The sequence below is a fragment of the Sarcophilus harrisii genome, chromosome 1, assembly GCF_902635505.1.
Source record: "Sarcophilus harrisii chromosome 1, mSarHar1.11, whole genome shotgun sequence".
Taxonomy (NCBI): domain Eukaryota; kingdom Metazoa; phylum Chordata; class Mammalia; order Dasyuromorphia; family Dasyuridae; genus Sarcophilus; species Sarcophilus harrisii.
In genome coordinates, this window is record NC_045426.1 from 12,004,174 (window position 1) to 12,031,137 (window position 26,964).

The following is a 26,964-nucleotide window of genomic DNA, read 5'->3' on the forward strand; positions in this document are numbered from 1 at the left end:
GCCAAAAAAAAAAAAATTATAGAAAAAAGTTTGTTTGAAAGAAGCAGGGAAGGAACTAGTTGACAGTGAGTTCAAATTAAGAAGGTGGGGATAACTGAAAGACATTTCTGCCAAAGAATACAGAATGAGAGGTAATCTAGGGTAGATGTTTGGTCTTGGTGGAGAAGACCCAGCTCATTAACAGTCTGCTGGAAAGGAAGAGGAAATTGGGTGTGGGACTTTTTCAAGAGGTTTTAAGATAAAGAGAAGAGCAGAAGTGGGAACTTCATCAAATGACCTAAATTTCTCATTTACCTCATTACTTCATTACTTCTCATCTGTACTCCAGCAACAGCATCCCACCTGGGTTCCTTGCTTCCAATATTCCTTTTCCCATTTATCCTCCACATAGGGAAAAGGGAAATAAACAAGCATTTATTAAATATTTACTATTAGTCAGATATTGTGCTTAATGCTTTACAAATATTATTTTATTCTCACAATAATACTGAGATGTAGATACTATATAACTTCATTTTACAGCTTAGGAAACTGAGGAAAACAGAGGAACACTTGCCAGGTACTTAGTGTCTGCAACCAAATTTGAATTTCTGTCTTCCAGATTCTTCCCCACTCCCATCCATTGCACCACCTTGCCGCCTAATTGACTAAAATCATCTTTGCTGTTGTCTTTGCATCTTGAAACATCAACTTGCCAAAAAAAAAAAAAAAAAGCCAGAAATCTGGATGAAAAGAATTCTATTCCAGTTCTACATTTTATCTAGCATGGATGTTCCTAGAGCTCAGCCAGATTATAAAGGATAAATTATGAAGCTGCTACAATCAGTGGAAAACTCAATCGCCAATCTTTTTTCCTGTTTCTTTTCCTTAATATAATAATAGTCTTGATATAGTCATTTAAGGTTTGCAAAGTGATTTACACATGTTTTCTCAGTTGAACCTCACAAAGTCCTTTGGAGGGAAATGCTATTATTAACCCCATTTTACAGAGGCAGAGGTTTAAGTGACTTTCCAGGGTCACATAGCTACTAAGTGTCTGAGGCAGATTTGAACTCATCTTCCTGACTCCAAATCCAACACACTCCCTTCACTCTGCCACTGATTATACTTAGTCTTCTATTTTCCAAAAACTTCAAATACCAAGCATTTCAGGTTGCAATGACTGGGTTTTTTTCCTTTCTTGATTCATTTTGAGTAAGAAACCACTTCTTCCTTCATGTACCATATGCTAGGGCCTAGCACTAGAAATAGTGATAGTCGCACCCTTGGTAGTTGACAGAGCGGCTTTTTCACCACCTGGTTTTTGGATTCAAGGCCTAGCTTCAGAGTTAAGGAGACAGTGATTTATATCTTACTCCAGCTGGGTGACCTTGAGAAGATCACTTCATCTCTCTGACCTTCACTTTCCTCATCTAAAATGGGGATAATAATAGTATTCCCTCCAAAGGTTGGTGAGAAGACCCAACAGTGACGCGCTTAGCTCTTTGTACACCATAAAGAAATGTTAGTTGTTATGGCTTCACGCTTCTCTGATGACATTCACACAGAAATAGCCTAAATCATCTGGCTATCCTATTACTGTCAGATCCAATCCAATAGATTTTTAAAATCAGATGAAAATGGTAGGATGTGAGAACATCTTCTAGAGACTCATAAAAATGATACATTTTGGGACGGCTCTAGGTACAGAAAGGATGATGAGGATGGTGTATATTCCTCCCTGTTTTCAGGTGGCTTTGATTCTTTCCCTTGTATTAGAGGTTTGGGGGCTTTTCCTTCCACAGAGTTTGGAGGTAGTGAATGTTCCATCTGGGGGCACCCTCAAAACTGCTATTCAGAAATTTTCCATTTCTTTCTTCATTTTTGTAATGTTTTGTTTTTTGAGACTGGTTTTCCTTTATCTCACCCATGCTGGAAATACAGTAGCCACTTATGGACCAATCCCACTAGTAATCAGCAGGGGAGCTTTGACCTACTCACTGACTCTTTCACCCCTTCTTGACAGCCTAGTGGCCCCCGGCTCTCAGGGAGTCACCATATTGGCGCCAGTGTAGACCCCCGATCAGTTTTAGTCCTACTGATACTCACGAATTCCTACAGTAAGCAAGCCGCCAGCTTCTGTCTCACCAGTAGATGGCATGAGAAGTGAATACCACCACAACCAGGTGGTCATAATTTTTCAAAAATCTGTATCCTACTTGGGCATTAGGAGTGGGCCTTTCATCTGGGCTGATGCTTCAGTTCCACCGCTCTCTCCCTCATCTTCACCTTCTAGATCCTTTGGCAGCCATCATATTTCGAGTCCATCTGCATAAGAAGCCATTCTGGTTCCCTTTAATGCTACTGCTTCCCCTCTGAACTTCCCCCTAATTATACTGAATACTGTTTGCTTGGACACAGTTGTCTCTACCCCCATTAAATTCCTTCAGGGCAGGGATGGTATTTTATCTTTCTTTGCAACCCTCATGCTTAGCACACTGCCAGGCACGTAGTAAGTGATTTTAATACAGACTAGTTGACTAGCTATTGAGGACTTCCCCTTCTAATATGGGGATTTATCTGTTATGTGAATGATAGAGAGCTTCTGATGTATAATCCTCAGTCGTGTCTTTTTTTTAACATTGCTAATTTTTTGAATTTTCAGTGATATGACAGTTTCTATCATTTCCTCATAAAATGTATAGCATTATCACATCATCATCATCATCATCATCACCACCATTATCACTACCATCATCTCATCACATCATCATATCACCATCATCACTATCATTATTATCTTCAATGAAAAAGGCTCTGATTCTGCTGCTTTGTGCCAGCTGCTGGGCTTAAAGTTTATGACACTAATACAAGCAAGAGTCCCTGCCTTCAGTGGGCTTATTTCCTAATGGGGGAAAAAACAACACTTAAATAGGAGAACTAGAAAAAGGGGAGATGTCCTACAGACTCCTAGACAGATGAATAAAAGAACTACTTTGGGGACTTAAATAAAAATCATTATTATTGTTATTAGTATTATTAAGTAGGTGATGCAAGAGTAATCTCCAGTCTACAGATGAAGAAACTGAAGCTTGAGGAGTAAAGTGAGTAGCCCAGGGTCACACAGTTAGGAACCGTCAGAGTCAGGATTTGAATCCACCTCTTCCGACTACACAGCTCATTCTCCTGGACACCATAGTGTGTCCATCAAACTAACCTGAATTCAAATCCAGCTTCTGCCATTGACTAGCTATGTGACTTGGATCCTCAGTTTCCTCATCTGGAAAACACAGGGTTGCTGTGAGAAGAAAATGAGATAAGAATAATTGTGAAGCACTTAGCCCAGTGCCTAGCATATAGTAAGGGAGAGATAAATATGAGCTATTCTTATTGTTTTTAATTGAAAAATCCACTAAAACCCTCTGGAGAGTTTTCTTATGCTTTCCCAGCTGGGGCCCTGTAGCCCTGCTCCTTCAGCTCCGGGCTGGCAAGGACTCTGGATCTCTGTTTCTCATTTCACAATGACATATTGGTACCTTTGCTGTCACTCACCAGATAAATGGCACCACTTCAGAGCTGATCATTTGCCACTGAAATCCCAATAAAAGGGATCACTGAATGTCAGAAAGCTTCCTTGTTACCCACTGGGGCAGTTGTCTTTCAATCTTTCCTTCTAACTACCCTTTAGCAGTCCTTACAAAAAGCTGTCCCCTTCCTACTTCTGGAAGCCAGGATTCCATTCCTTTAAATTCCCAGAATTCCCTATATGGATTTCCCAGAGTGAGGGAAACAATTCTTTCTCTTCTTAGGGCTGGTACCCACGAGGGCAGCTCTTTTCTCAAGAAATACAGTTTAACTTTTAAGATTAGTCTGGCTTTAATGCAAAGAGTCTGACACACACAGTCAAGGATTGATCGGCATTAAGATGCTCCAAGTCCAAGCCAATGGACTTCAAAACCAAGAAAGCAGGGGAGACCCAGGCTACAGGGGAGACGCAAGCTGCAGGGGAGACACAGGCTGCAGGGGAGACACAGGCTGCAGGGGAGACACAGGCTGGCAGGGGAGACGCAGGCTGCAGGGGAGACACAGGCTGCAGGGGCATTTAAATGCAAGTGCCTTCCACCTTCTTCCCAAAACAACACAGAAAGTGGGAGCCCTTCTCACTTAGAGAACTGGGGAGGTACCAAATAGAGGAAAGAGAGCCCATCTAAAGATCATCAGAGCCCTCCAGGCTCCTGATGAGGCAACAGCAAGAGCAACAATAACAGTGAGATCCAGAACTTCTGTAGTATTTTAAGGTTGAAAACTGGTTTACTTTTATGATTGTCTCATGTAATCCTCATGATGTACCTGGGAAGTGGGTGCTATTATTATATTCATGCTACACTTAAGGACACACAGACAACCCTGCTTCACAGTTAACAAGGATCTAAGGCCAATTTTCCTGTCTCCAAGGGAGTCCTTCTATGCAATTCACCATCTCTCTGCCTTCTTGACCCTAAATCTCCTTTAATCCCTTCTCTCCTGTCCAAAAGCTCTTGGGTACCCCAATGCCTGTTCCAACTTTCAAAGCCCTTATATCTTATGTTAGAGGGAAGAAGAATCAAATGTAAGAAAATATAAAACATATGGAAAGTAATTTCTGGGGGATGAAGAATGGCATTAGGTCCAGGGAGTCAAAGTGTCCTAAGCTGTAAATGACTAAAAAGGGATTTGAATCCAGGTCCTCTGAGCCCAGAGGAATGATGTGCCTTTTCTATTGTGCTGGGGCTAATTTTATCTTCAGTGAAATAAAGCAATTTGTAAGTCACTTGTCAATTTGCAGCTCTGGAGATTTTTTCACATTGAGAGTTCTCCAATATCAATAAAATAATTCCCACATCTTAAAAACAAAATGGAGCATGAAGAGACATTAAACTTGCTTAAATTCCCAATTGATGTTTTTCGAATTTCCAAAGTCTGCAGCCAATTCCCCAAAGGAAATGGTGGTAGGTCGATGTCTCATAATACTCCTCCTAATCTTTTGGGATCCCTTTGGCCTCCCACAAAGAGAATCAATGGGAATGTCTGGTATCTTCTGTATTGATGGATCTAAATATGAACCTGTCATATCTAATCCATTACCCTATTTTCCTGGGCCATTTTTTTCTGAAGAGTACCTTTAGGTGGAATGGACTCAATGACTGACAGGCTGTACCTGCTGGCCAAGGGCAGCTCAGTGACCAGGGATACCCTGATGGTGACACATTTATAGGACTGAATAACTCCTATCCATTCTGTTTCCCTGTAGACAGGTTGAGATTTGTGTCATTGGAGGAAACCACCTCTCCTGACCATCCAAAACTTTCCAAGTATGATTTGTAAAAGTCCCCCCATCTTCTGGATGCCCTCTGTATAGGCTCCTCCTTATTGCCTAAATAGTCAAGGGTCAAGCAGTCCCTGAAAATAGAGTTTAAATTAGCTTTGAGTTCAAAGAGGAACTATCAATTTAGAACTAAAAGGAGTTTCTGGTGTCATGAAGTTCAGGGGAGGAAATTGAGGTCTGTAGAAGTCAAAATGACTTGAGATGGGACCTGCCAACTTTTCAAAAAGAAAAACTCAACCCTTGACTTGGCATTTAAAGCTCTTGCCATCTGTCCCAATCCTATCTTTCCTGAGATTTCATATGACCCTCCACCAAAACTGGCCCTGCTGTCCATCTCCTCATTGCCTTTAAGATTCAGCTCATGCTCCCACTTTTCCTGGTTCCCCGAAGTCCTAAATCCTGTCATCCTATACACACATAGTGAGCTTGCCTCAGCTTTGATCCACATCTACACGTACACATTAATGTTGTCTCCCCTGCTGGAAGGTGAGCATCTGAAAGGCACTGACCCCCTCGGGATTGTCTCGCTATCCCTACCACCAAGCATCATGCCCGGCATGGAGTGTGCCCTCAATAAAATCTTGCTGATTAAATCACAGAATAGATGATGGAAAACAGGATGGAATCTTGCATTCCTGAAGAATGACCAAAGAATACGTTCAATAGATGTCAATAAAAAAATATCAAGAGGAACAAAGTAGAGAGAGACAACTGGGGAATATTCTACCTTTTATGGGATAAATGCAAATTATCCTAAACAGATAACATTCAAAATTGGGCTACCCTATTTCATTTGTCAGTCATTCTAACTAGTCATTCTAGTTAGTCAGTCATATAGTGATTCGAGGATCATAGTGTACTTCCTAGCAAATTCAATTGAAAAATATCCACCTGCATTGTGCGCCCAATTCCCTGTTCACTATGTTCCCACAGGCCTAAGGTGAGATAAAAAGTTGAAACTTGCCAAATATGAGAACTAAAAGGGAACTGATGCTGAAAGTAAGATCACTTCTGGGGGATCACTGTAAACAACCTTCTTATAACTGTGCTTCCTAGTCTTGGATTCTTAATAAGTACACACTAACTAAAGTATGAATAACCAGTGGGGGGGGGGAAATACCTTGCTCAAGAAATATACTTCAAAGCTAATTAGAATGCATGGAGGGTAGAAAAATGGATGCTCCAAAGGGAAAGAGCCACCATTACATTTCAAGAGGAAAAATGACCCAGAAGTTAGCCCCCTCATTGATACATTCAGAAATGATAGTACTGCCCTTACCTCTCTCAGATGGATGTTTTCTTTCTCCTTCTGGTCTAAGATCACTTCTAAGTGGTTCACCTGAGATTCCGCCTCAGCCATCCTTCGGGTTCGCTCATTGTCATCTTCCATGCCTTTTGAAGGCAAACCTTTGCTTTGTAACATTTCTAGGAGTTTCTTGATGGATTCATCGCGGGCATTGAGGGTCTGTTTCTGGGTTTCGATCCTCAGCTCCATCTCTTCTAAGGTCTTCCGCAGGAGGAACAACTCTTTGGCCTGGCGGTCATGTTCAGCCTGGAGCCTTCGGAAATTCTCCTCCGTCAGTTCGATGGTGAAGTGCTCGGCCCCGCGATTGCCACTCTCCTGTTGGAGGAGATGATTAAGGTCTCTCTGGGTGCGAAGCTCATCTTGAAGAGCCTGAATTGTCAACTGCAGATGCTACAAAGGAGGAAGAAGAAGCAAGAGAGAGGGGGGAAAGAGAATCAGTAAAGATCCAAAAGATATTCCCATTCTCACCCAATGTGAACATGTCATGTTAGTCATGAGATCCAGAGGACCTGGGATGAAGTCTTACCGAATGGCCTCGGTTAGATTATTAGCAAATGAAAATGTGGAAAATTAGTTGACACTTGTCAGATGTCTTGAGAAAAGAGAATGCACACATACACACAAAAGATGCTGTTAGTGTCAGGTATAAGTGAAATAAACCAAAAAAAGTTGTAAGTTAGGTGGTAGAAAGGGTTAAAAGTGCAACACACATAGACCTTCTCTATGTCCACAAAGCTCAAAGATTCAACATTTTCTAAGTCATTCGGTAAAGACTGGAGAGCAAGGGATCTTCCCTGGGATCTGTGAATTGTGTGTGTGTGTATGTGTTTGTGTGTGTGTGTTAAATAGATCTAATATTTATACTATATATATTTACTGTACATATAGTGTATTTATGTAATATATTCTGTATTTCAATAGAGTAGGCTTCCCTTGTAAACATGTGAACTTTACTTTTATGCATTTTAAAATATGGTTGTGAAAAGGGGTCTACAGGCTTCCACAGATGTCCTGCCCAAGGTGTCCATGACACAAAGAAATGCCCCTGCTTCAGTAACTGCATGGCACAATAAATAAGGTCAGTCTTAAAAGGCAAGAATAAGGGCACTGATTAGTTGGGTAAGTCACTCTGGAACAGCTCCCAACAAATGGGCCCAAAAGACAGTGTGTATGTGTTTTGGAGAACTATTGCAGACTCAGGTCCTAAGTCACCATTGGGTCAGTATCTGCCCAATATTGTGGGACAGAGCCCCCTCATGTTGATTATAATTATAGATCCCTTCCTCCCGTCTATTCTTTTTCAGAGATAAATGGTCACCCATTAATGCAAATAACAGTCCTAAGGAGTGGACACAAAGATGCCTTCATTTTTTACAAGGACAAAGCTGCAAACAAGCTTAGGAAACAGTTTCACTGTATCTGTAAGCGGAAAGGAAAACAAATGCACACACAAACACACCCAACGGATGAGGGGCTAGGCTTAGCAAAACAAATGACTTGCAAAGAGTCGACAAACCTTTGTTCTCCTGGCATCCAAAAACTGAACGGCATGGCCAATGAAAAACAAAAAAAAGAAGCAAAAAATCAACACAAAGATACAATGCAAGCAAATTGTGCTTAACAGAATCAAACTTAACTCAACATAAAGTACCTTCAGAGGAAAAAAAATCAGTTCCTTATTACAGCAGAGACCCACAAGCATTGCAACATCTAGAGCACTGAAGAAGCTTGATAAACTGGAAATCAAAAAAAGAAAAACCAAAAACTAAGCTTTATCCCCTTTGGTACACAGAACTCTTATTTCACTTAAATTATTAACTTGAAGTTTGCATAATATTTAGGATAAGGGAAGCATGATCATCATCATATATATATATATAATATACAATTTTAAATGGAGGTAATCTCAGAGGGGAGAAGTGGAAAGGCCTCTTGCAGAAGGCAAGGTTTGAGCTGAGACTTAAAGGAAGCCATGAAAGCCACAAAACACAGGAAAGAAGCATTCCAGGCATGAAGCAGAGCCAATACAAAGGCATAGCATTAAAAGGTGGAAAAACAGCGCAAAGAAAGAGCAAATAGGCTGATGTTCCTGGATCTCAGGACACTTGCCCCAATCTTAAACCAAAGAAATCTATATACAGAAAGGGTGAAATATATCTTTGTTAATTACTGGATTTCATTGACGATCATGTGTATGATCCCCAACTACATTGTAAATTCTTTTTAGGTAGGAAACTGTGCCTTGGATTTCTCCTGCCGAAGAATCTGTCACCAGTGATTTATAGACAGTAAATTCACAATAAATATGGATGGATTAAGATTATTTATTCTGAGGATTAAAAAAAAAACCAGTTTGCCATCTGCATCAGTTCACATGAATAAAATGAGCATCGGACAATATTACAAGAAATTACCAGAAATTCAGTTCAAAAAGCACTGCACAAAGCAGAGACAAAACAAAACTTTCCCTGCCCTCAAAGAGCTTAATTCTGCTCAAATGAAAACATCTGAATTACTGGAAGATTTCCTATGAACTTCCTGTCACTTAAGGCATTTTTGAAAAAACCTTCAGAGCCTACGGCACATTTTAACCCCCCTCCTGCATTGGAAATTGTTTGTCTAAAATGGTGAATATGATTTGGGGAAAAGTCAACAGTTGTTCAGCCCCAAAACTAATGAGTAGGATGAGAGATCAAGCCAAATGATTCTACTTTAGGTCAGAAGGAAAGTATAGCCATAATGGGGAAAAGGAGACTGGTTTCCTTCTGTGCCCTAACAATGATTGCCAGAGGAAATACCAAAGATGACTCAATTCCAGAAAAAAAGTAAACTTAAGAACAAGGCTGCCCAAGCAAACCAGTCTTAGCCCATGCTTGTATCACTCAGGTAGGCTCCTGCTCTCGGATGGCGAACCCTCCTCCCACACTCTTTAGAGAGAGAGCAATTATAGTGTCTGTTAGAAAGAGGTAAACCAGAATCCATTTATGATATATCACACATAGACAGGTCATATTTTAAATAAGGCAGCTACCAATGAGAGGGGGGACTAGGGAGGGAGATATCATGTTTTTGTATTAAGCAGAGAGAAGAAGAGAGGGAGATCATATATTTATATGAGAGAGAGAGAGAGAGAGAGAGAGAGAGAGAGAGAGAGAGCGCGCTGAGCAGAGAGGGAAAGGGGAGATAATATTTTTATATAGAGTAGCTACCAAGGAGAGAAAGAGAGACAGAGAGAGAAATCAGCAAGAGATAATTCAGAGTAAAAGAAAGGGGGAAAAGGACAACTAAAAGAGAACCCAGAAAGGGAGACCAGAAAGAAATCCAAAAGAGAGAACAAAAAAAAAAAAAGAAGCAATAGAAAGAAGACACATCCAGCTAAAAAGAGAATCCTGAAAGAGAGAGAACAGACCAAGAGAGAGTCAGCCAAGAAAGAGAAACAAAGGAGAGAATCTCAGTGACTAAGGAAGAGAACAAGAGTGAGAACCAATGCAGAAAAAAAGAGAGAAGAGAGAAAATCCATGGAGGAGAGAGGAACAAAAAGGAGAAAGAGACCCACTAAATGAGACAGACACACAGATAAATAGCTGAGCTTCAGCCAAGAGTAATGGCTGGGGACAGTTGAACACAGTGAATGGGAACAGCACAGATGAAGCCCTGGGGAGCCTAGTGGATCCCAAGGAGATCCTCCACCAGACCAGAAACAATAGAGTAGAGATGATGACTACTGATGGCGTCTGTTTTCAGGCACGATTGATCTGAGGGAGGAGAGGGAGGGAAGATACAAAAACTATGTTCAGTTTTCCTTTGTTCTCTTGTGCTAGAGTACTGGTAGAATAAACCTGTTCTTGCTACACTGTACCATAAGAAGTCTTATGAGAAGAAGAAGAAAACTCCTTGGTTAACTCAAGAATGAGAAGACTTCAGTTTTAGCAAAAACACAAATTTTGCAAGGCACTGGTCCAGGCATGGTGGGGGGACACAGAGAAGCATGTGGTCCAGTCTCTGTCCTTCCAGAGCTCAGATGGAAAGGCAACAGATGTGCATGTTTAATAAAAGCTCCATGAACCACAAAGGGCAGGGTATAATTATAGTCACTGGGGCAGATGCTGGCACTGGTGCTCACTATTAAGAGCTGGGGGGAGGATGATTTTTAAGAGTTGGGCTAACAACCAAGGCAGGTCCCAGAAGGCCTAGCCCACAATGCCAACCTCTCCCCATCAGCATCTTCACCACCACCACCACCCCAGGTCCCTAGCCTTCATCTCTCCCATGCAGCAGCAGCTTTGACTCAGCTGTGCCTCCCTCTCCCCTGTCCCCTGGTCCACCTTGGCCCCTCCCTGCTGCTCGTCTACCTCTTAGAGAAGCCAGTGGAAGTCACTGTCTGCCCAGATGTTTCCAATTACTCCCCATTTGTCCAAGCCCATGACTCAGCATGATTCAGCAATCTTATCTTAAAGCAGGCCAGGCAACTTTGAAAGTCAACCAACATCTGTTAAAGCCCAAACAATTGGAAAAGGAAAAAAATCCGTTCTTGTTTCTTTGCAATATGGAATAGAATTAGGAACCCAGGATACAGAACGAAGCTACAAAGTTGGAGAAATCCACTGTTTGGAGTTTATGCTCCACACAGGAGTCAATCAGACCTAGGCCAGTTCCATTTCAAGGTAACCTGCACCCACAGACCTGCCTTTCCTTGGACCAAGACTGATCATCAGGCAGCCTCCCCCATCCTTAATCACATTTCTTTGTTCATGTTGCTCTCATGTGGAGTTTATTCTGGGAAAATCTCTTAACATTGGTCTCTTTGGATGTGGATAAAAGGGTTCCCAATTCCCCCACAGCACTAAGAATAATAATAGCTATCAATTTCAGGACCCTCTTTATTTCACCCCATGGGGGGGAAATGCATTAAAAAGTCTTAGTAATTCATAAACAATCATTACAATTCTCCCTTTCCATTAGTCCCACCTCCCCTCTCTACCACTTTCTCCCCACCCACTTTCCCCTCCTTCCACTTTCCTCACACTCTCAAGATCATATACAATTCACCAAACAAATAGTAACACCCTGGAGTTTAGAACCCTCTTGGAAGGTCAATGAAAATTAGAAATGCTCGAAATCCTAGCTCCCAACGTTCTGGTGAATTCTTTCATCGTCTAGGAGCTTCCAGCCCTAGAGAGTGCTAACTTAAGGGCTGTAACTCATCCCAGAAGAACAAGTAAGCTTGGAGCTTCCTCTCTTCCACATTGTCCAAACATCATGGAGAGCAAAGGTTAAGTCTTCTGCCAACTCCATGGTCTATCTAATTAGGGTCCTTTCTATGATTTCAGTTCCAGAATCACTTGCATGATAGCCCTGAAAATCCCAAAGTTATGTCTCTTCAGCTTCCCTCCTAGTCTACATAATTCTTCTTGCCAAATGGCAAGAAGAATTCTACCCACTTGAACACGGAGGTAACAAACCTGGAGGCTTAGTGGTTACATAAAGGGGCTTGAGAATCAAAAAGGGATACTGTGTCCAAAAGCTACCTCTGACCACAACTAGTTCAGGTCACTTAAAAACTCAGTCTGAACCTCAAATCTCCTGATCTATAAAACAGGTATGATAATACCCACAGCATCTACTCAGGGGCTCAAGTGAAAAAATCTCTTACTGTGTCATCTCTTTGAGAACAAAATCTATCACACTTTGGAATCTGCACCCCAGAAAGCATTTAATAAATGCCTTTTACTTGACAGATTGATCATGTATCCAGTAGGCTTTCAAGTGATACAGAAAGCACAGTTGAGTATCCTTTTTGAAATTATTGTTCCTGATTTCTGCCTTCAACTGCCCTGTTCTGCAGTCTCTGACTCATCCTTGACATCCCTGCCCTGCTCAATTCCTGTGTCACTTATCTTAGAGCCCATCTGTGAAATGAGGCCATCACCTCATCTCTCTGGTGGCATATCTGTCACCACTGTGTGATTGGCACTTTGTCCAGCTTATTCCAGAAGAGGGCTCTGACATGTCCCTTCCTGCGCCGCTCCATGCATCCAGCATGTGAAAATATCAATATCCCGACAGAAAGCTTATCTTATCTTAAATCAAAGCATCTGGGTTGCACAAAGAATATTCTTTTGGGTTTTTTTTACAGTTTCGCTAAATTAAGGACAAAGCATTCTGTAAAATCAGTAGCTGATGGTTGCGGCAAATATAAAAGCAATTGATCATTATCACAGCTAGAATGTATAATTCTGCTAATATTGATTGTGTCTCCCATGCATATGAAAAAAGGCAGCATGTATGGGGGTTAAACACACATTCTGCATGTGGCCACAACATTCTAGTGTATTTGAACTAGATTAAATTGTAACTGGGAAAAATGTGACAAAAATACAATAAAACATTAATAATGTTGATAATTGATTTTCTAAGTCAACATGCAATCCACAAGGATACACATGCATGATTTAGTGGCCCCCATTTCTATTCGAGTTGGACATCATGAGTGTAGTAGTGGGCAGAGGGCTGGCCTTGGTGCCAGAAAGAATTGGATTCAAATCCTACCTCTGATTTATACTGACCATGCAACTCTGGTCAGAATCTAAGTATCTCAGTTTCCCAGATAATTCTAAGACCATAGATTGCAAAAAAGAGGCTGATTTCTACATTCGTAGGAAAAATTCTGTCCCAGAATTTCCCTGGACCAATGAAATCACAGGTCTTGTAAAAAAAAAAAATAGAAAAAACCATGCAAGTCACTGGGGCTTTATTATAAACCCTGTTCTCCAAGAACTTACAGTCTAATGAGGCAGCAGGAAAGGCTTGAACACAAATCCCTGTGATCTAAAGGAAAAGGAGACAGAGCCAGAGTAGGAACAGCCAAAGAAACTGCCCTGGGAAATCTGAGGAAGGAGAACTCACTTTGACCTCTCAGAGGCAGGAATTAGGCGAGACTGGCCAGAGAATGTGGTATCTGATTTGACCTTGAAAAGAAGGGCGAAATTTCCAAAAATGGGGAGGAGGTGAGAAAGAAGTGAGATCAATCAAAGCACAGGGGACAGACTGAACTAAGACTAACCACAAGAAAGGGCCAATTAAGAAGGAGAGACAAACTAGTCCAATGTGGCTGAAGCACTGGGCAGTGAAAGTGGGGAGGGGGACAACAAAATGAGGCTTAAAAAGATATAATGGATGCCTTCTCTCCCAGATGTGACCAAACTCTGTGTGTCTCTCTGCTTCTCTGTTTCTATCCCCTTTCTCTGTCTCCCCTTCCCCCGTCTTTTTTATCCCCCCATCTCTCTCCCCCCTCACCCCCGTGTGTGAGAATGTGTGTTTGTGTGGCTGGATGGCTTTCTCTGTGTGTCTCTCTCTGTGTCTCTACCTCTCTTTGTCTTTGTCTTTCCCACTTTTCTCTGTATGTCTTCTCTTCCCCCTCGCCCACCTTTCTGTGTGTGTATATATGCGTGTGTGTTTGTGTGTGTGTGGCCAGATGGCTCTCTTTGTCTGTCTCTGTGAATCTGTCTTTGTGTGTCTCTCTTTCTTTGTCTTTGTCTCTTTGTCTCTCTCCCCTTTCCCTGTGTATCTCCCATGTATTTTTTCAGATGGGCACATGTTGTACCAGTCAATTAGAAGACAAGTCCTTGACACCAGGAGCTATTTCATGTTGGATTTTGTATCCTATTGACTAGTTCACATGCAGCAGGTGCTTTAAAATATTTCTTTTGGATCTAGGATGTGAGGGCCACAAAAGCCAGGATCGGATTTTATACTTCATCAAGAAAGCAATGAGGAGCCAGAGAAGGTCCTCCCTGAGGAGGGATAGGATTCAAGACACTTGGCGCTTTCTAAATATTACTCAGGCTTAGATAGAAAAAGTGGATTAGAGAAGGGACTGAAGAGAAACAGATAACGGGTGATTATAATAGTCTCAGCAAGAAGAGCTAAAGGTCAGAACCAAAGGGGTTATAAAGTAAAGAAAGAGGAGAAAACAGAAATGAGACACTGAGCCCAAGCACTGAGGCCTGGTATCTAAGTAGAAGGAAGAAACTCCATGCGATCCCATCATTTGGAGTCATCTAAAAGAACTGATAACTGACCCCAGGAGAATGGCAAAGGTTGACAAGGACCACAGTGGCAAGATTTCAAGACAGGACAAACGTCTAAAGTCAGTGTCTTAAGGAGAGACGGAGAAGGAGAGAAATGTATACTAGAACGGTACAAAAATAGAGATTGCTCTATGTCCAATCTCAAGGAGCTAGAATTTGATCAATTCTGAAAACCTTAGCTCCTGGACAGGGACTCACTACTTAACAAGAACTGCTGGAAAAACGGGCCAGCAATAGGAAAGAAATTATATTTAGACCAACACCTCAGGCCTTATGCCAATATAAGCTCCAAATGGATACTTGACCCAATTAGAAAAGGTCACGCTATAAACAAATGGGAAAAACACAGAAAATACCACCTATCTGAACTATGGATGGACAGAAAATAAGTTCAGGATGAAACAAAGGATAGAAAGGATCACAGAGGATAAAAATGGATAATTACATAAAAGTAAAAAGGTTTTTCACAGACAGATCCAAGAAGAGAAACAATTGGGAAAATCTTTGCAGCAAGTTTCTCTGATAAGGGTATCATTTCAAAGATCCATAAGGAACTGATGCAGATCAATCAGAATAAGATCCATTCAACAATTGATAAATAATCAAAGATTATGAACAGGCAGTTCTCAGAGGAAGAGACACAGATTATCTATAATCATGTGAAAAAATGCTCCAAATGACTACTGGAGTCACTAGAAACATGCAAATCAGAGCAATTCAGAGGTTCCCATCTATACCCATCAAATTGACAAAAACAATGGAAAAGGAAAATGACTTTTGGAAAAATAGGCACATCAGTGCAAAGTTGGCTTAACCATTCTGGAAAGCAATTTGCAATTATACACACATGACTAGATGGTTGATCATACAATACTCACTGCTCTGACTTTTTGACCTTTAAGCAAACTATATCAGTAGGCCTATACTCAAACCAAAGGAAGGGAATTATTGTACCTACATGTGCAGTAATATATATGGCAGGTCTTTTTATGGTGGCCAAGAATCGGAACCTAATGGATGCTCATCAATTAGGAAATGATTGAATGAGTATATAATTATGACGTGATATTACGTTATAAGAAATGAAGAAATCAGTGGTTTCAGAGAGATGAGAAAAGAGTTGTATAGATTGATGCAGAATGCAGGAAATAGAACCAGGAGAATAATTTATTCAATAGCAACACTGTAAAGACAACAACCGTTAAAGCTGTAAGAACTGTGACCAGTACAATGACTACCCATGATTGCAGAGGACTGTGATAAAATGTAATCTCCACCTTCCAACAGAGAAGTGATAGAGGGAGGATTCAGAAAGACATAGGGAAATAGATATTTTAACACAGCCAATTTGTTTTGCTTGAATGTGTATTTTTTTTACAATAAATGTGCTTTTCTTTTCTCTTTTTTTTTCCAGTTGAGGAGTGGGAGGGAGAGAAAATAGATTTTTGTTCATAAAGGAAACTTTTTTAAATAAAGAGGTTGGTAGGTTATATATTTTAAAAATTGGATATTCTTTCAGGTTAGGTCATTATACTGTTAGTTTTGTTTAATTGCCTGTTGATTGTCTATTAGATTGTGAGCTCTTTGAGCACAGGGGAGTGCTCCCAGTCACAGGACTGTCTTTTGCTTCTTTTTCTATCAGCAGTGTTTAACACAGTGTCTAGCCCATAGGTACTTAATAAATGTTTAATGACTTTTGTTACAAAGGGTAGGGGCAATCTGGGAATTTTATAATATGAAAAAAAAACCCACTTCAATAATTTTTTAATTATTTACATATATATATATATATATATATATATATATATATATATAAAAATCCATATCACTCACTTTTGAGGAATGCTAAGGGGATACTCATTCAAGTACCACCTTCTAAATGAAGCCTTTCAAGATCCCATCTCTGACTAATGCCTTCCTCAGTAACTACTTCCATTAAACATCTTGTATTTATTTATTCTCTTCATATATGTTCTGAATGTACATGCATATTTATTATCTCCCTGTTTAAATGTGTATTTCCTAACAACAGGAGGAGTGTAAGCTATGAATCAACAGTGAGTTGCAATATGACCTTGAGCCGTATGAAGGGCATCAAGTTCCAGAATAAGGAGGTAATGGGACTATCAATTAGGCAGTGGGTGAACAAATTAGGGCAGATGAATGTGATGTACCATTATTACATCGTAAGAAACAATGAAAGGGATGATTTCAGAGAAACTGGAAAGGACTTGTATGAACTGACGCAGAGTGAGAAGTGAGCAAGACCAAGAGATTAATTTCTACAATGACAACACTTTAAAGACAAATAGTCTTGAGAGACTTAAGGACTGTGGATTGGTGCAATGACTACACCACTGATGGGGCACAGCATCCATGTCCTGGCAGAGGACAAATGGACTCGAGGTACAGAATGAAATATACATAGCAATTGCAAGGATTTCTTCGGCTTGACTATGCTTATTTATTATAAAGATTGTATATGTTTTCCAAGGGGGGACCCTTTTGATAGAGGAGGGATAACCCAGAAATATCACGTGGCCAAAAAAATAGAAGAAAAGGTCATTTGATGATTTCTTGTCATGAATGGGGCGGAGGGGGGAATTCAAAAGGAAACAGAGACAAGCAGAAACAACTTTAAGAGTCACATATCACCGAGATTCGTGGTTTCCCATTTTAAAAGAATGTTAGTTCCCAGAGAACAAGAATCATGTAAGTCTTTGCATCTGTCTTCCCCAGAACAAAGTAACTGCTTAACAATTGCTTGATAGACGCAGGAGGGAACGCTTCATTTCTCACTTCCAAAGATATTATTCCATCTTCCCTCCCCCGGACACTCTCCATCTCACCAATATCTTACTTAAAACGTGGTCTCCAAAACTGAACCAAAAAATCAGTCGGGTCCGACGAAGGTGGGGTGAGTATGGAGGAAACATCACCTTCTTATTCCTGGAAGGCACGCCTCTCGATACAGCCCATGGTCATATTACATTCTTTGGCCACTGCCACAGTGTTGATTCATAGCATACAGTCCACTACAACTTCCAGATCATTTTCAGACAACCTACCGTCTAAGCAGGATTCCCCAGTCCTGTCATTAAGAAGGTGATTTTTTGAACCCAAGCACAAAACTTTATACTTATCCCTATTAAATTTCATCTAATTAGATTTAGCCCAATGCTGGAGCCTGCCAAGAGCTTTTTGGATCCAAAGTGTTAGCTATCCTTCCTAGCTTAATGTCATCTGCAAATCACATTAGCATGCCGTCTGTGCTTTTATCCAAATAGCGCAGGACCAAGCACAGACCCCTGGGGCACTCTCCTGGAGACCTCCTTCCAAGATGACATGGAACCCTTCATTCTTCAAATCAGCCCATTCATTTAACTTCCACTCCATCTAGACCACATCTGTCCATCTTTTCTCCTACAACAGATGTCTAGCCATGCTGTCTAGCCATTCTTATACTTGTGGAGTTTCTTTTAGCACAATTATAACAGTTTGTATTATATATATATAATGTCATATATATATATATATATATATATATATATATTAATGTATGTATACACATTAATGAGGCACAGGAAATAAAGTAACTCCAAGTTACTTGCCCACAGAGAACACAAAAAAGCAAATGCTCTCACCTGGCCCAGAAAAGCTACATGGTGGGGGGATTGGAATATGTTTTCTTCCCTCTTTATTCTATAACTATAAGGGAAAAAATCTCCCCCATGGTTCCATCATCATCAATGTTCTTATCCAAGAACATCCAAATGGCTCCTGTAGACTTTCCCATTGATCTGACCACATGTCTCAAGATGGGTGGTTTTATTTCCATTTTACAGAAGGATAAATTGAATTGGGTTTGTCTTAGACTGGTAGATGATGGAGGACAGCTAAATGCAGACTTGAAAAGTACAGTCTCTCAACGGCCAAGACCACAATTTCCTATAATCGACTTCAGCAACTTAAAGACTTAGAATTTGATACTATTCACAAGCATCAAAATTTACTTAATAAAAAAGAAGAGAAGAAAATTAAAATACAGAAAAGCAAGAGCACCTCAATTTTATAGGGGAAAAAAACAGATAAGGCCCCACTCTTGGCTCAGCCTAAATTCCAAAAACTTGCAATACATATTACAGTCAGAATCTAATCCAGATTTCAGGACTTCTAAAATAAAGAAGGTAAACAGAATGAAAATATAATTATATATGCATGATATACATAGAACACATAATTATTTAAATAGCAAATGGCCAGATGTTCATAGTCTATCCAGTCTTAGCCACAAACATGGAAAATATGACTTTCTGGCAGGGTTGAAAAAATTTGTGACCCTAAGCCCTTTTCCACACTATGAGGAAAAAACAAAAATGATAAAGTCTTGTTCCAGAAAGTAGTATAAGGTTTCATTGCTATGAAAACTGTCTTCAAGCTACAGAAAACTATGAACTGGCTGATGGCCAGAAGTCCAACTTTTTTTTTTAAGCCGCTCCACAATGTCTGACAAGCAGACGCTTAGCATATCGTGCTGGACTCTTCCCCAGGACGCAGGAGTTCTCTGCAAAAATGAGTTATAAGATAAGATAACAGATCTTGGGGATCCAGCTGGAATGAAACAACAGCCTCATTTACCATATGAGGAGACTGAGGAAAAAGAGTCCAATCAAGAAACATTTACTAAGCTATATGCCGGGCACTGTGCTAAATTACACTTTGGATATAAAGAAAGACAAAAGCACTTGTTCCTGTCCTCCAGGAGATTACAGCCTGGCCATGGAGACAATATATAAAGAATTAGGTATGTACAAGGTTTATACCAATGGAAGTTTCCAGGTCACATGGCTGGACAGTGCTTGAGGTGGGATGTGAAGCAACGTCTAATTTTACAACCTAATACCTTACCCAGAAGCCCAATGTCTCTCAGTTTATTCTCAGGCTTTTACAATTTAGCAAGCCCTGGATTTTAAGAGTTTTAGGTATACCTTCCACAGAAATTTTCTCTTAAAGGAAAATTGTAGAGGGCCCAGATAGAAGGGGAACTCTGGGTAAGGTACAAGACCCTTCAGTCCAAGGGAACCTGCTGGCAATGTCTGGTTTAGCTCCCAGTCTCCCTTTGGTGCATCTCACCCTTCCTAAGAAGTCAAGGAGGGCGTGACCACTTGTGTCCTACTCACAGCCCAAAAATGATGTGCTTGACCATGTCACTCCTTTGGCCTGATTGCCAATCCCAGTCTTTGACGGGCTCCTAACTTCCTCTAGAAAATACAAATTCTCCAGCCTGTGTTGAAGATGCTCCAGAATCTCGTTCCTACCTACTGGCCTTCAAAAGTCCTCCATTTTGGCCAGACTGGACTAACCACAGCTTCCCTAAACATGGAGTTTAGACTCCATGTACCATCATACATTTGCCCAAGCTGCTTCTCCTACCTGAAATGCCTTCTTTCTTCACCTCGACCTCTCAGAACCTGTTTTCTGGATGACTCTTTAGGATCAATGTTTCACACCATTCCCCTATCACTGGAAGAAATCTTCCTCTCCTCAATCTTCCTTAGATGGTACTTGTTTGCACCCATATTTTCATCCTCATCATCCCAAAAGCCTTTCCTAGAGGGAGCTCGGTCAGCCTGCTCTGCATCCCTGATGCCCAGAGATCCTCATCTGCCCTCCCCCAGCCTACTTCTCCTGCTGATCCTGTGCTTACATCACCAAGTTAATAGGACTAGCAGAAATGCAGGTACCATATTAGCCCCATCGCTTCTCCCTTTCCCTTCCCTTCTCTGAAAACTAACTAAATTACCCAGGCAATTATCCCGGTCTCAGGAGAGGATAAGCCAGGGGTCTTCAAACTACAGCCCACAGGCCAGATGCAGCAGCTGAGGACATTTATCCCCCTCCCCCAGGGCTATGAAGTTTCTTTATTTAAAGGCCCACAAAACAAAGTTTCTGTTTTTATCATAGTCCGGCCCTCCAACAGTCTGAGGGACAGTGAACTGGCCCCCTATTTAAAAAGTCTGAGGACCCCTGGAGTAAGATAATGAATTACTCTGTGATTACACTCCTCATCTCTGTGACACGACTGCCCTTCCTGGCTATCTGTTCCTTATGGTATTGCTTTTCCTGATATTCTATGGCCTCCTTGGGACCAGTGACTGTCTTGCTTTTGTATTTGATTTCCCAGCCTTCAGCACAAGGCTTGACAAATAGGAAGCACTTAATTAATACTTTTCATGCTGTTTCCCACTAAAGCAATATAAGCTTTTAAAGGGCAGGGGCTATTTTCTGTCTTTTTCTCCCTAGTGATCAAGCATGTGGCCCAGTTCTCCAAAGGAGGCTCTTAAAAATGTTTATTGGGTTCAACTTATTGAATAAAAACATAAATATATTTTTATAAAATATAATAAATTTTTAAAATACTAAAAGGAAATCACATTTCCTTATAACATCCCAAAAGTCTTCATGCAGTTTTAAATTTTTGAAAACATCAAACTGCATGAAGATTTTTGAGTGAAATTATATATTTTTAAATAATCTTAAAAAGAAATGAAAGGCGATGTGAAGTAGTAAACAGCTGTTTTCTGAAACAGGGTGCTGAGTTCAAATCCTGCCTCTGACACATCTTCTCTGTAGAATCATGGATAAGTCACTAAATCTCCCAATGGTCCAGACAAGTCTCTAAATAGCAGGATTGCTCCTCTATGACAGTACAAAGACCCCCCACCATTAGCAGCCCTCCCACACTGATAAAATCTTTGGTATGATTTTAATTTACCAGAAAAATAAGATAAAACTTATGGTCTCTTCCAATATTGCAACCAGCCAGTGCCAGCTGTATTGTGAGGGTCACATGTATATATGCTACATATGTGTGTCTACCATATGCCGGTCATACAGATCAAGAACTGGAGGCAACTTCGGAGACCACCTAACTTTGCAGAAGAGAAAACTGAGCTCACAGAGGAGAGACTTGCCCAAGTAATCAGTAGCAGTCAGGAGTTGAACGTAAGTCCCCAGGCTGCAGCCATAATCTCCCCTTGTAGCAATGTGGCACCTCAGGGATATCAAATCCAAATAGAAATGGGGGTTACTCATCCAGACACAAGGACCCGTGGGAGCTACATACAGACCTAGAAAACCACACACTAACATTATCTACTCTCCACTGTAATTTTTTTTTTTGTTTGGTGAAATAGTTCCCAATTCTTTTTTAATCTGATCCAGCCCCCTTGGTCGACGTGTCTGCTGTACACACAGCAAAGCTATAGGTGAACGCCATAAGGGTGAGCTCGCATCCACGCTTCCTGTGTCTGCTTCTAGGAGAATGCTGGCTGGTATAATTCACTCCATTGTGCTGAATGAACGCCGTGGCAGAGGAGGAGAAGAGATGGGACTGGCCGCGATCGGGACCAGCCCAGTGAGCCGAGGGCTTTGGGGGATGACCACGCTCCTGCCAGGCTCTCTGGGGTGACTCTCCTGGGCAGTTCATGTGACACAGCTGGGAATAAGAATCAGACATCTCCCCAAAACATGTGGCTACAATCTGTCATGGAAAGTTTCTTTCTTGGGAATTTAACCAAAAAAAATTCCCATTTATGCGCAGGGTCCTGGGCTCTCTCCTCAGAGGAGAATTTTGGCAAAAAGCTTGGAGTGCTTGCAGGGGGTGCTCGGGCTAACCCCAGACTGGGCAGCAAGGCTCTCCCTATGGGCACCTCTGACCTCCCTTTTACCATAAACCCAGAGAGCTGTTCCTGCTCAGACTGTAATCCATGTTAGCATTATCTCCCAGGAATGGAAGCTTCCTGAGGGCAGGAAGTGTTTCCTCTTTTTTTGGTCTCTAGACACTCAGCAGCTCAAAGTACCTTGCATACAGCAGGTGCGCAATCAATGTTTGCTGAATAATACAAAAATATGCTTTTTCACCTCACCCACAAAAGGCGGCAAAGCACTCCAATGGGGGCTGGCTATTCCAAGGGCTTCCCTTTTCTAAGGCCTCCTCTCCATGGGTGCCAGAGGGCTGATTACATGACTCCCCACCCCCAGCTCTCTTTTTAAAAAATCTCCATCTGACACAGAAAGCCTTCCAGTCCATTCCCAGCCCATCTTGCTGGGCTTATTAGACCTTCCTCCCCTTCCCAGCTGGCTCTCTGGCATAGGCCAATTGGCCAAGTGTCCACTCTCCATCTTGGCCCAGGCTGCACCTCCTAGCAGGAACACCCTCCTTCCTCTCCCCTAATTCATGCTGCTATTGCTATGGAGATAGAGGGCCTGGCTTCCGCTTGTTCCCCTTCCCTTTGGGCACCATTTTCTGTGATTCATTCTTCCAAGGAAAAGCCGAGTGAATCCCACTCCCAATCCCACCCCCGGGTTGATGATGGGGGTGGGGGAGAAAAAGAAAAGGAAGGAGAAAGAGGAAAGAGCAGGAGGGAAGGAGACAAAAGAGAAGGAGGAAAAGAAGGAGGAAGAAGGGAAAAGGGAGAGAGAGGAGGAATTGGGAAAGAGGGGAAGGAAAGGAAGAAAAATGGGGGAGAAGGGAAGGAAGAAAATGGGGAGGAGGAGAAAAGGGAGAAGGAGAAGGAAGAAGGATAGGGGGACAAGGAAGAGTTGGGAGAGAGGAAGAGAAGGAGAAGGAGGAGGAGGAGGAGAAGAAGAGGAGGAGGAGGAAGAAGAACAACAACAAAAACAAGAAGAGGAGGAGGAGGGAAAGAGAGGAAGTGAAGGGAAAAGGAGGAAAAGAAGAAGGAGGGGGAAGGGAGAGGAGGGAAAGAGAAAGGAAGGGGGAAGAAGAAGTGGGAGAGAAAGGGAAGGGGACAGAGGAGGAAGTAGGGGAGAAGGAGAAGGGAAAAGAGTAGAAGGAGGAAGAAAAAGAGTGGGGAAAGGAGAGGAAGCGGGGGAAGAGGACTGGCCCTGAGATTTCATCAAAATAGGGAACATGGATAAGGAATCTGCTTGGACCACTCCAAGTTGGCAGTTTCTTTGTTTAGCTACGAGGCAGGCTCTCTAACCACTAAGCTTCCAGACTTCTCTTCTCACCATAATACCAGGTACTGCAGCTCCTAATCGTTACCAAGTACTTTCCATATACTACCTCATTTGAGCCTCACGACAGCCTTGTATGGAGATACTTCTAGCCCCCATTTCACAGAGAACTCTGAGACAGTTTAAGAGACGTGTTGAGGTAAGCCATCAGCTGGGCCCCACCCCAAGTCCTCCTGATCCCTGGAGCTGTCCTGACTCCGCCCTCCACGCTGTCCATTCTAAGCCTTCTAGAGGAGAATGATTTCTCTTTTTTTAAATCTGGAAGCAATCTCAACATCCATCACTGAAATATTACACTAGAAATGAGAGCAGGGGATGTGAGGAGCATGGAGAAATATGGAAAGAACTTTGTGAATACGGGAAAGTGCTGAAAATCAACTAGAATAGACACTGTTGCCATTGCAGGGGTGGGAGCTGGACTTGGGATTTTATCTATGGAGGGAACTCCAGGAGAAAATGCTCCCTCCACTGATGCAGATCAGCCACTCCTCTGTCATCCAGGGTCTAAGAGCATTGCCCAAGGCACTGAGAGGCTTTGCCCTAATGACAAGCAATATGCAGGATAATCTTACTAGACCTGGATGGGATCCCTCAGAGAACACTGTCCAAACTCCTCGTTTTACTTACAAGGGGACTTGTGCAAAGTCACACAGGCTGTGTTCATCGGAGGCAGAATTTGAACTCGGCTCCCCTGACTCCAAAGCTCTTCTCATGTTATCACATTATCACCTCTTCCTACAATGCCCCACTGCCCATGAATGACCAGTATATAGCACACCTAGTGAAGGAGACTTAGAGGAAAGGCCTGAAGTAACCATCACATGTCATTAATTTAAAAAGTAATTAAAATTTAATTATTAATTGTAATTGAAATAAAATTAAATAAATTAAAACCATCACATTTATCTAAATAGGAATAGTTATAAAATATCTCACTGGTTTATTGATACTTGAAATTGAGTTCATAAAAATGAGCATCCCCTAAGGGAACCGCCATTTATTTCATCACGATGAACACTCCCCCTAATCTGAAGAGCAAATTATGGCAGCTTCTAGGTGGAAAAGAAGTGAATTATCCAAGATCAACAGCAACCAGAGGCCTCGATCCATGACACCACGATCATTACACTATTTATTTTTTTAAGATTCTAAAGTTATTTTTTTAAACAATAAGGATTCCCTTGGTACTAAACAGATCTGTAGGTAGACAAGAGGGAAGGGGCTGATGTGGGGACTGATGTAGGGCCCCCACACAGGACCCCCGGGGAGAAGCTGCACAGTCTGAATCTGGCTGTGGGGCCCTCCCTGGCCAGGGACCTTCGACCCCTCATTGCTCTATGCCTCAGTTTCCTCATCTGTAATATGAGTGGGCCTCTGAGGACCCTTGCTGGTCTAAACCTAGAATCCAACTAAAGAGAAGAATTAAGAAAGAATTTTGGAGAACCAGCAAACGCTCCGGCCCCATCTGCCTTCAGAGTCTGCCCAGGGTTTTCCATTCCCAATCTATGATCCTCCCAACAGCCCCATGAGATGGGTCCTACAGAAAAGGAGATGGAGGTCAAAGAGGGGCCCAAGCTAATGAGGACATCCACAGTCCTGGAGACCAGAGAAGGAAACAGAGCTCCCTCATCCCGTGGATGAGCAAGGCAGGACAGACGCAGGGTCAGGTCAGGTCAGGTCCTTCTTCTGGCATTAATCACTGTTTACCTCAGTTCCCTCGAAATGGGAATAATAACAACACCTACCTCCAAGGGGTGTTGAGAGAAGCCAATGGGACCATATTTGTGAGGGTTTTGTAAACCTTAAAGAGCTCCATAAACATACTAGGCATTATTACTATTATCTATCATATTGCCCAACGGGTTGGTTATTATATGCAAGAGTTTGCTTCTCTGATTTTCCTGGGTTCAAAAAAGGATCATTTTAGGGGAAAGAGAGGAAAAAGAGAAAGGAAGAGACAGACAGAGACAGAGAGAGAGAGAGAGAGAGAGAGAGAGAGAGAGTCAGAGACAGAGACAGAGAGAGAGAGAGAGTGTCAGAGACAGAGGAGACACAGAGAGAGAGAAGGAGACACAGAGAGACAGACAGAGACAGAGAGACAAAGAGAGAGAGAGAGTCAGAGACACAGAAGGAGACACAGAGAGACAGACAGAGACAGAGAGAGAGAGGGGGGGGGTAGAAACAGACAGAAAGAAAGAGACAGAGAGAGATACACAGATAAAGAGCAAGAGAGAGAGAGTGTTTTGCTTACATGAGTATAAGGAAAAAACAAAAGGCCTCAATAAATCTTTTTAAAATAAAAATAAACATACCCAGTGGCCTCCATTCTCTGACCTTTGAGAAGCATTTAAAATGGATTTATTCCCCACACAGAAGCACAAGACTAGAGAAATGTCAAGTATCCAGGGACCACGGACACATAACATCATGGGCTGGGTCAAAGAAAAATCAGAGAAAATAATTATTAAGCACTTTCTCTCTACAGGGCGCCATGACGGGCCTGGGGAAAGATCCCAACTGTATATTAGCAGTAGTTACTGATTTCAAGAGCCTGCAGAGATGTAGAAGAAGCAAAACCTATACAAAGAGCTATAACATAAATATATACATTAAATGTAATATCTATAATAATATAAATGTAAATAACATAAATATAAAATAGGCTGGGCTAAGTGTACAAAGGAAGCAATTATACTAACGACCCGCATTTACACAGCATTTGAGGTTGATAGAACGCTTTATAAATATATTGTCTCATTTGATCCTCACAATTACCTGGAAATAGGGTCCAATTTTACAGATAAGGAAACTGAGTCAAACCCTAACGTTTATAGGATGATGATGATGATGATGATGATGGAAGAAGCAGTGGGAAATAGTGGTCTTCAAGCATTTAAGTGGCATTCACTTGGAAAAGAAATTAGATTTGGCAAAAACTAGGAATGATGGGTAGAAATTACAGAGAATTTAGCCCCATGTAAGGATTGCTACTGCCTCAAGGTGGCGGGGTTGCCCTCCCAGAAGATATCTCCAGGCCAGATGGAGTCTGGCTTGTCCAGAATGTTGCAGAAGGGACTTTGGGGAAGCCACCGGCCGGACTTGCTGACTTCGGAAATGCAGCCCTAGGGTTCCCTTGCATTCTGGGCACGGGGATGGAACCATCCTTTGCTTCATTTAAGTTCATC

General features: G+C 41.8%; 1 protein-coding gene across 1 annotated transcript in view; it reads right to left on the minus strand.

The window, feature by feature from the left end:
- ERC2 (ELKS/RAB6-interacting/CAST family member 2) overlaps positions 1–26,964 on the minus strand; it is a 981,774-nt gene that overhangs the window by 819,116 nt on the left and 135,694 nt on the right. The window contains 1 exon segment of the mRNA XM_031952165.1: positions 6,624–7,040. Coding sequence (XP_031808025.1) covers positions 6,624–7,040 — 417 coding nt within the window.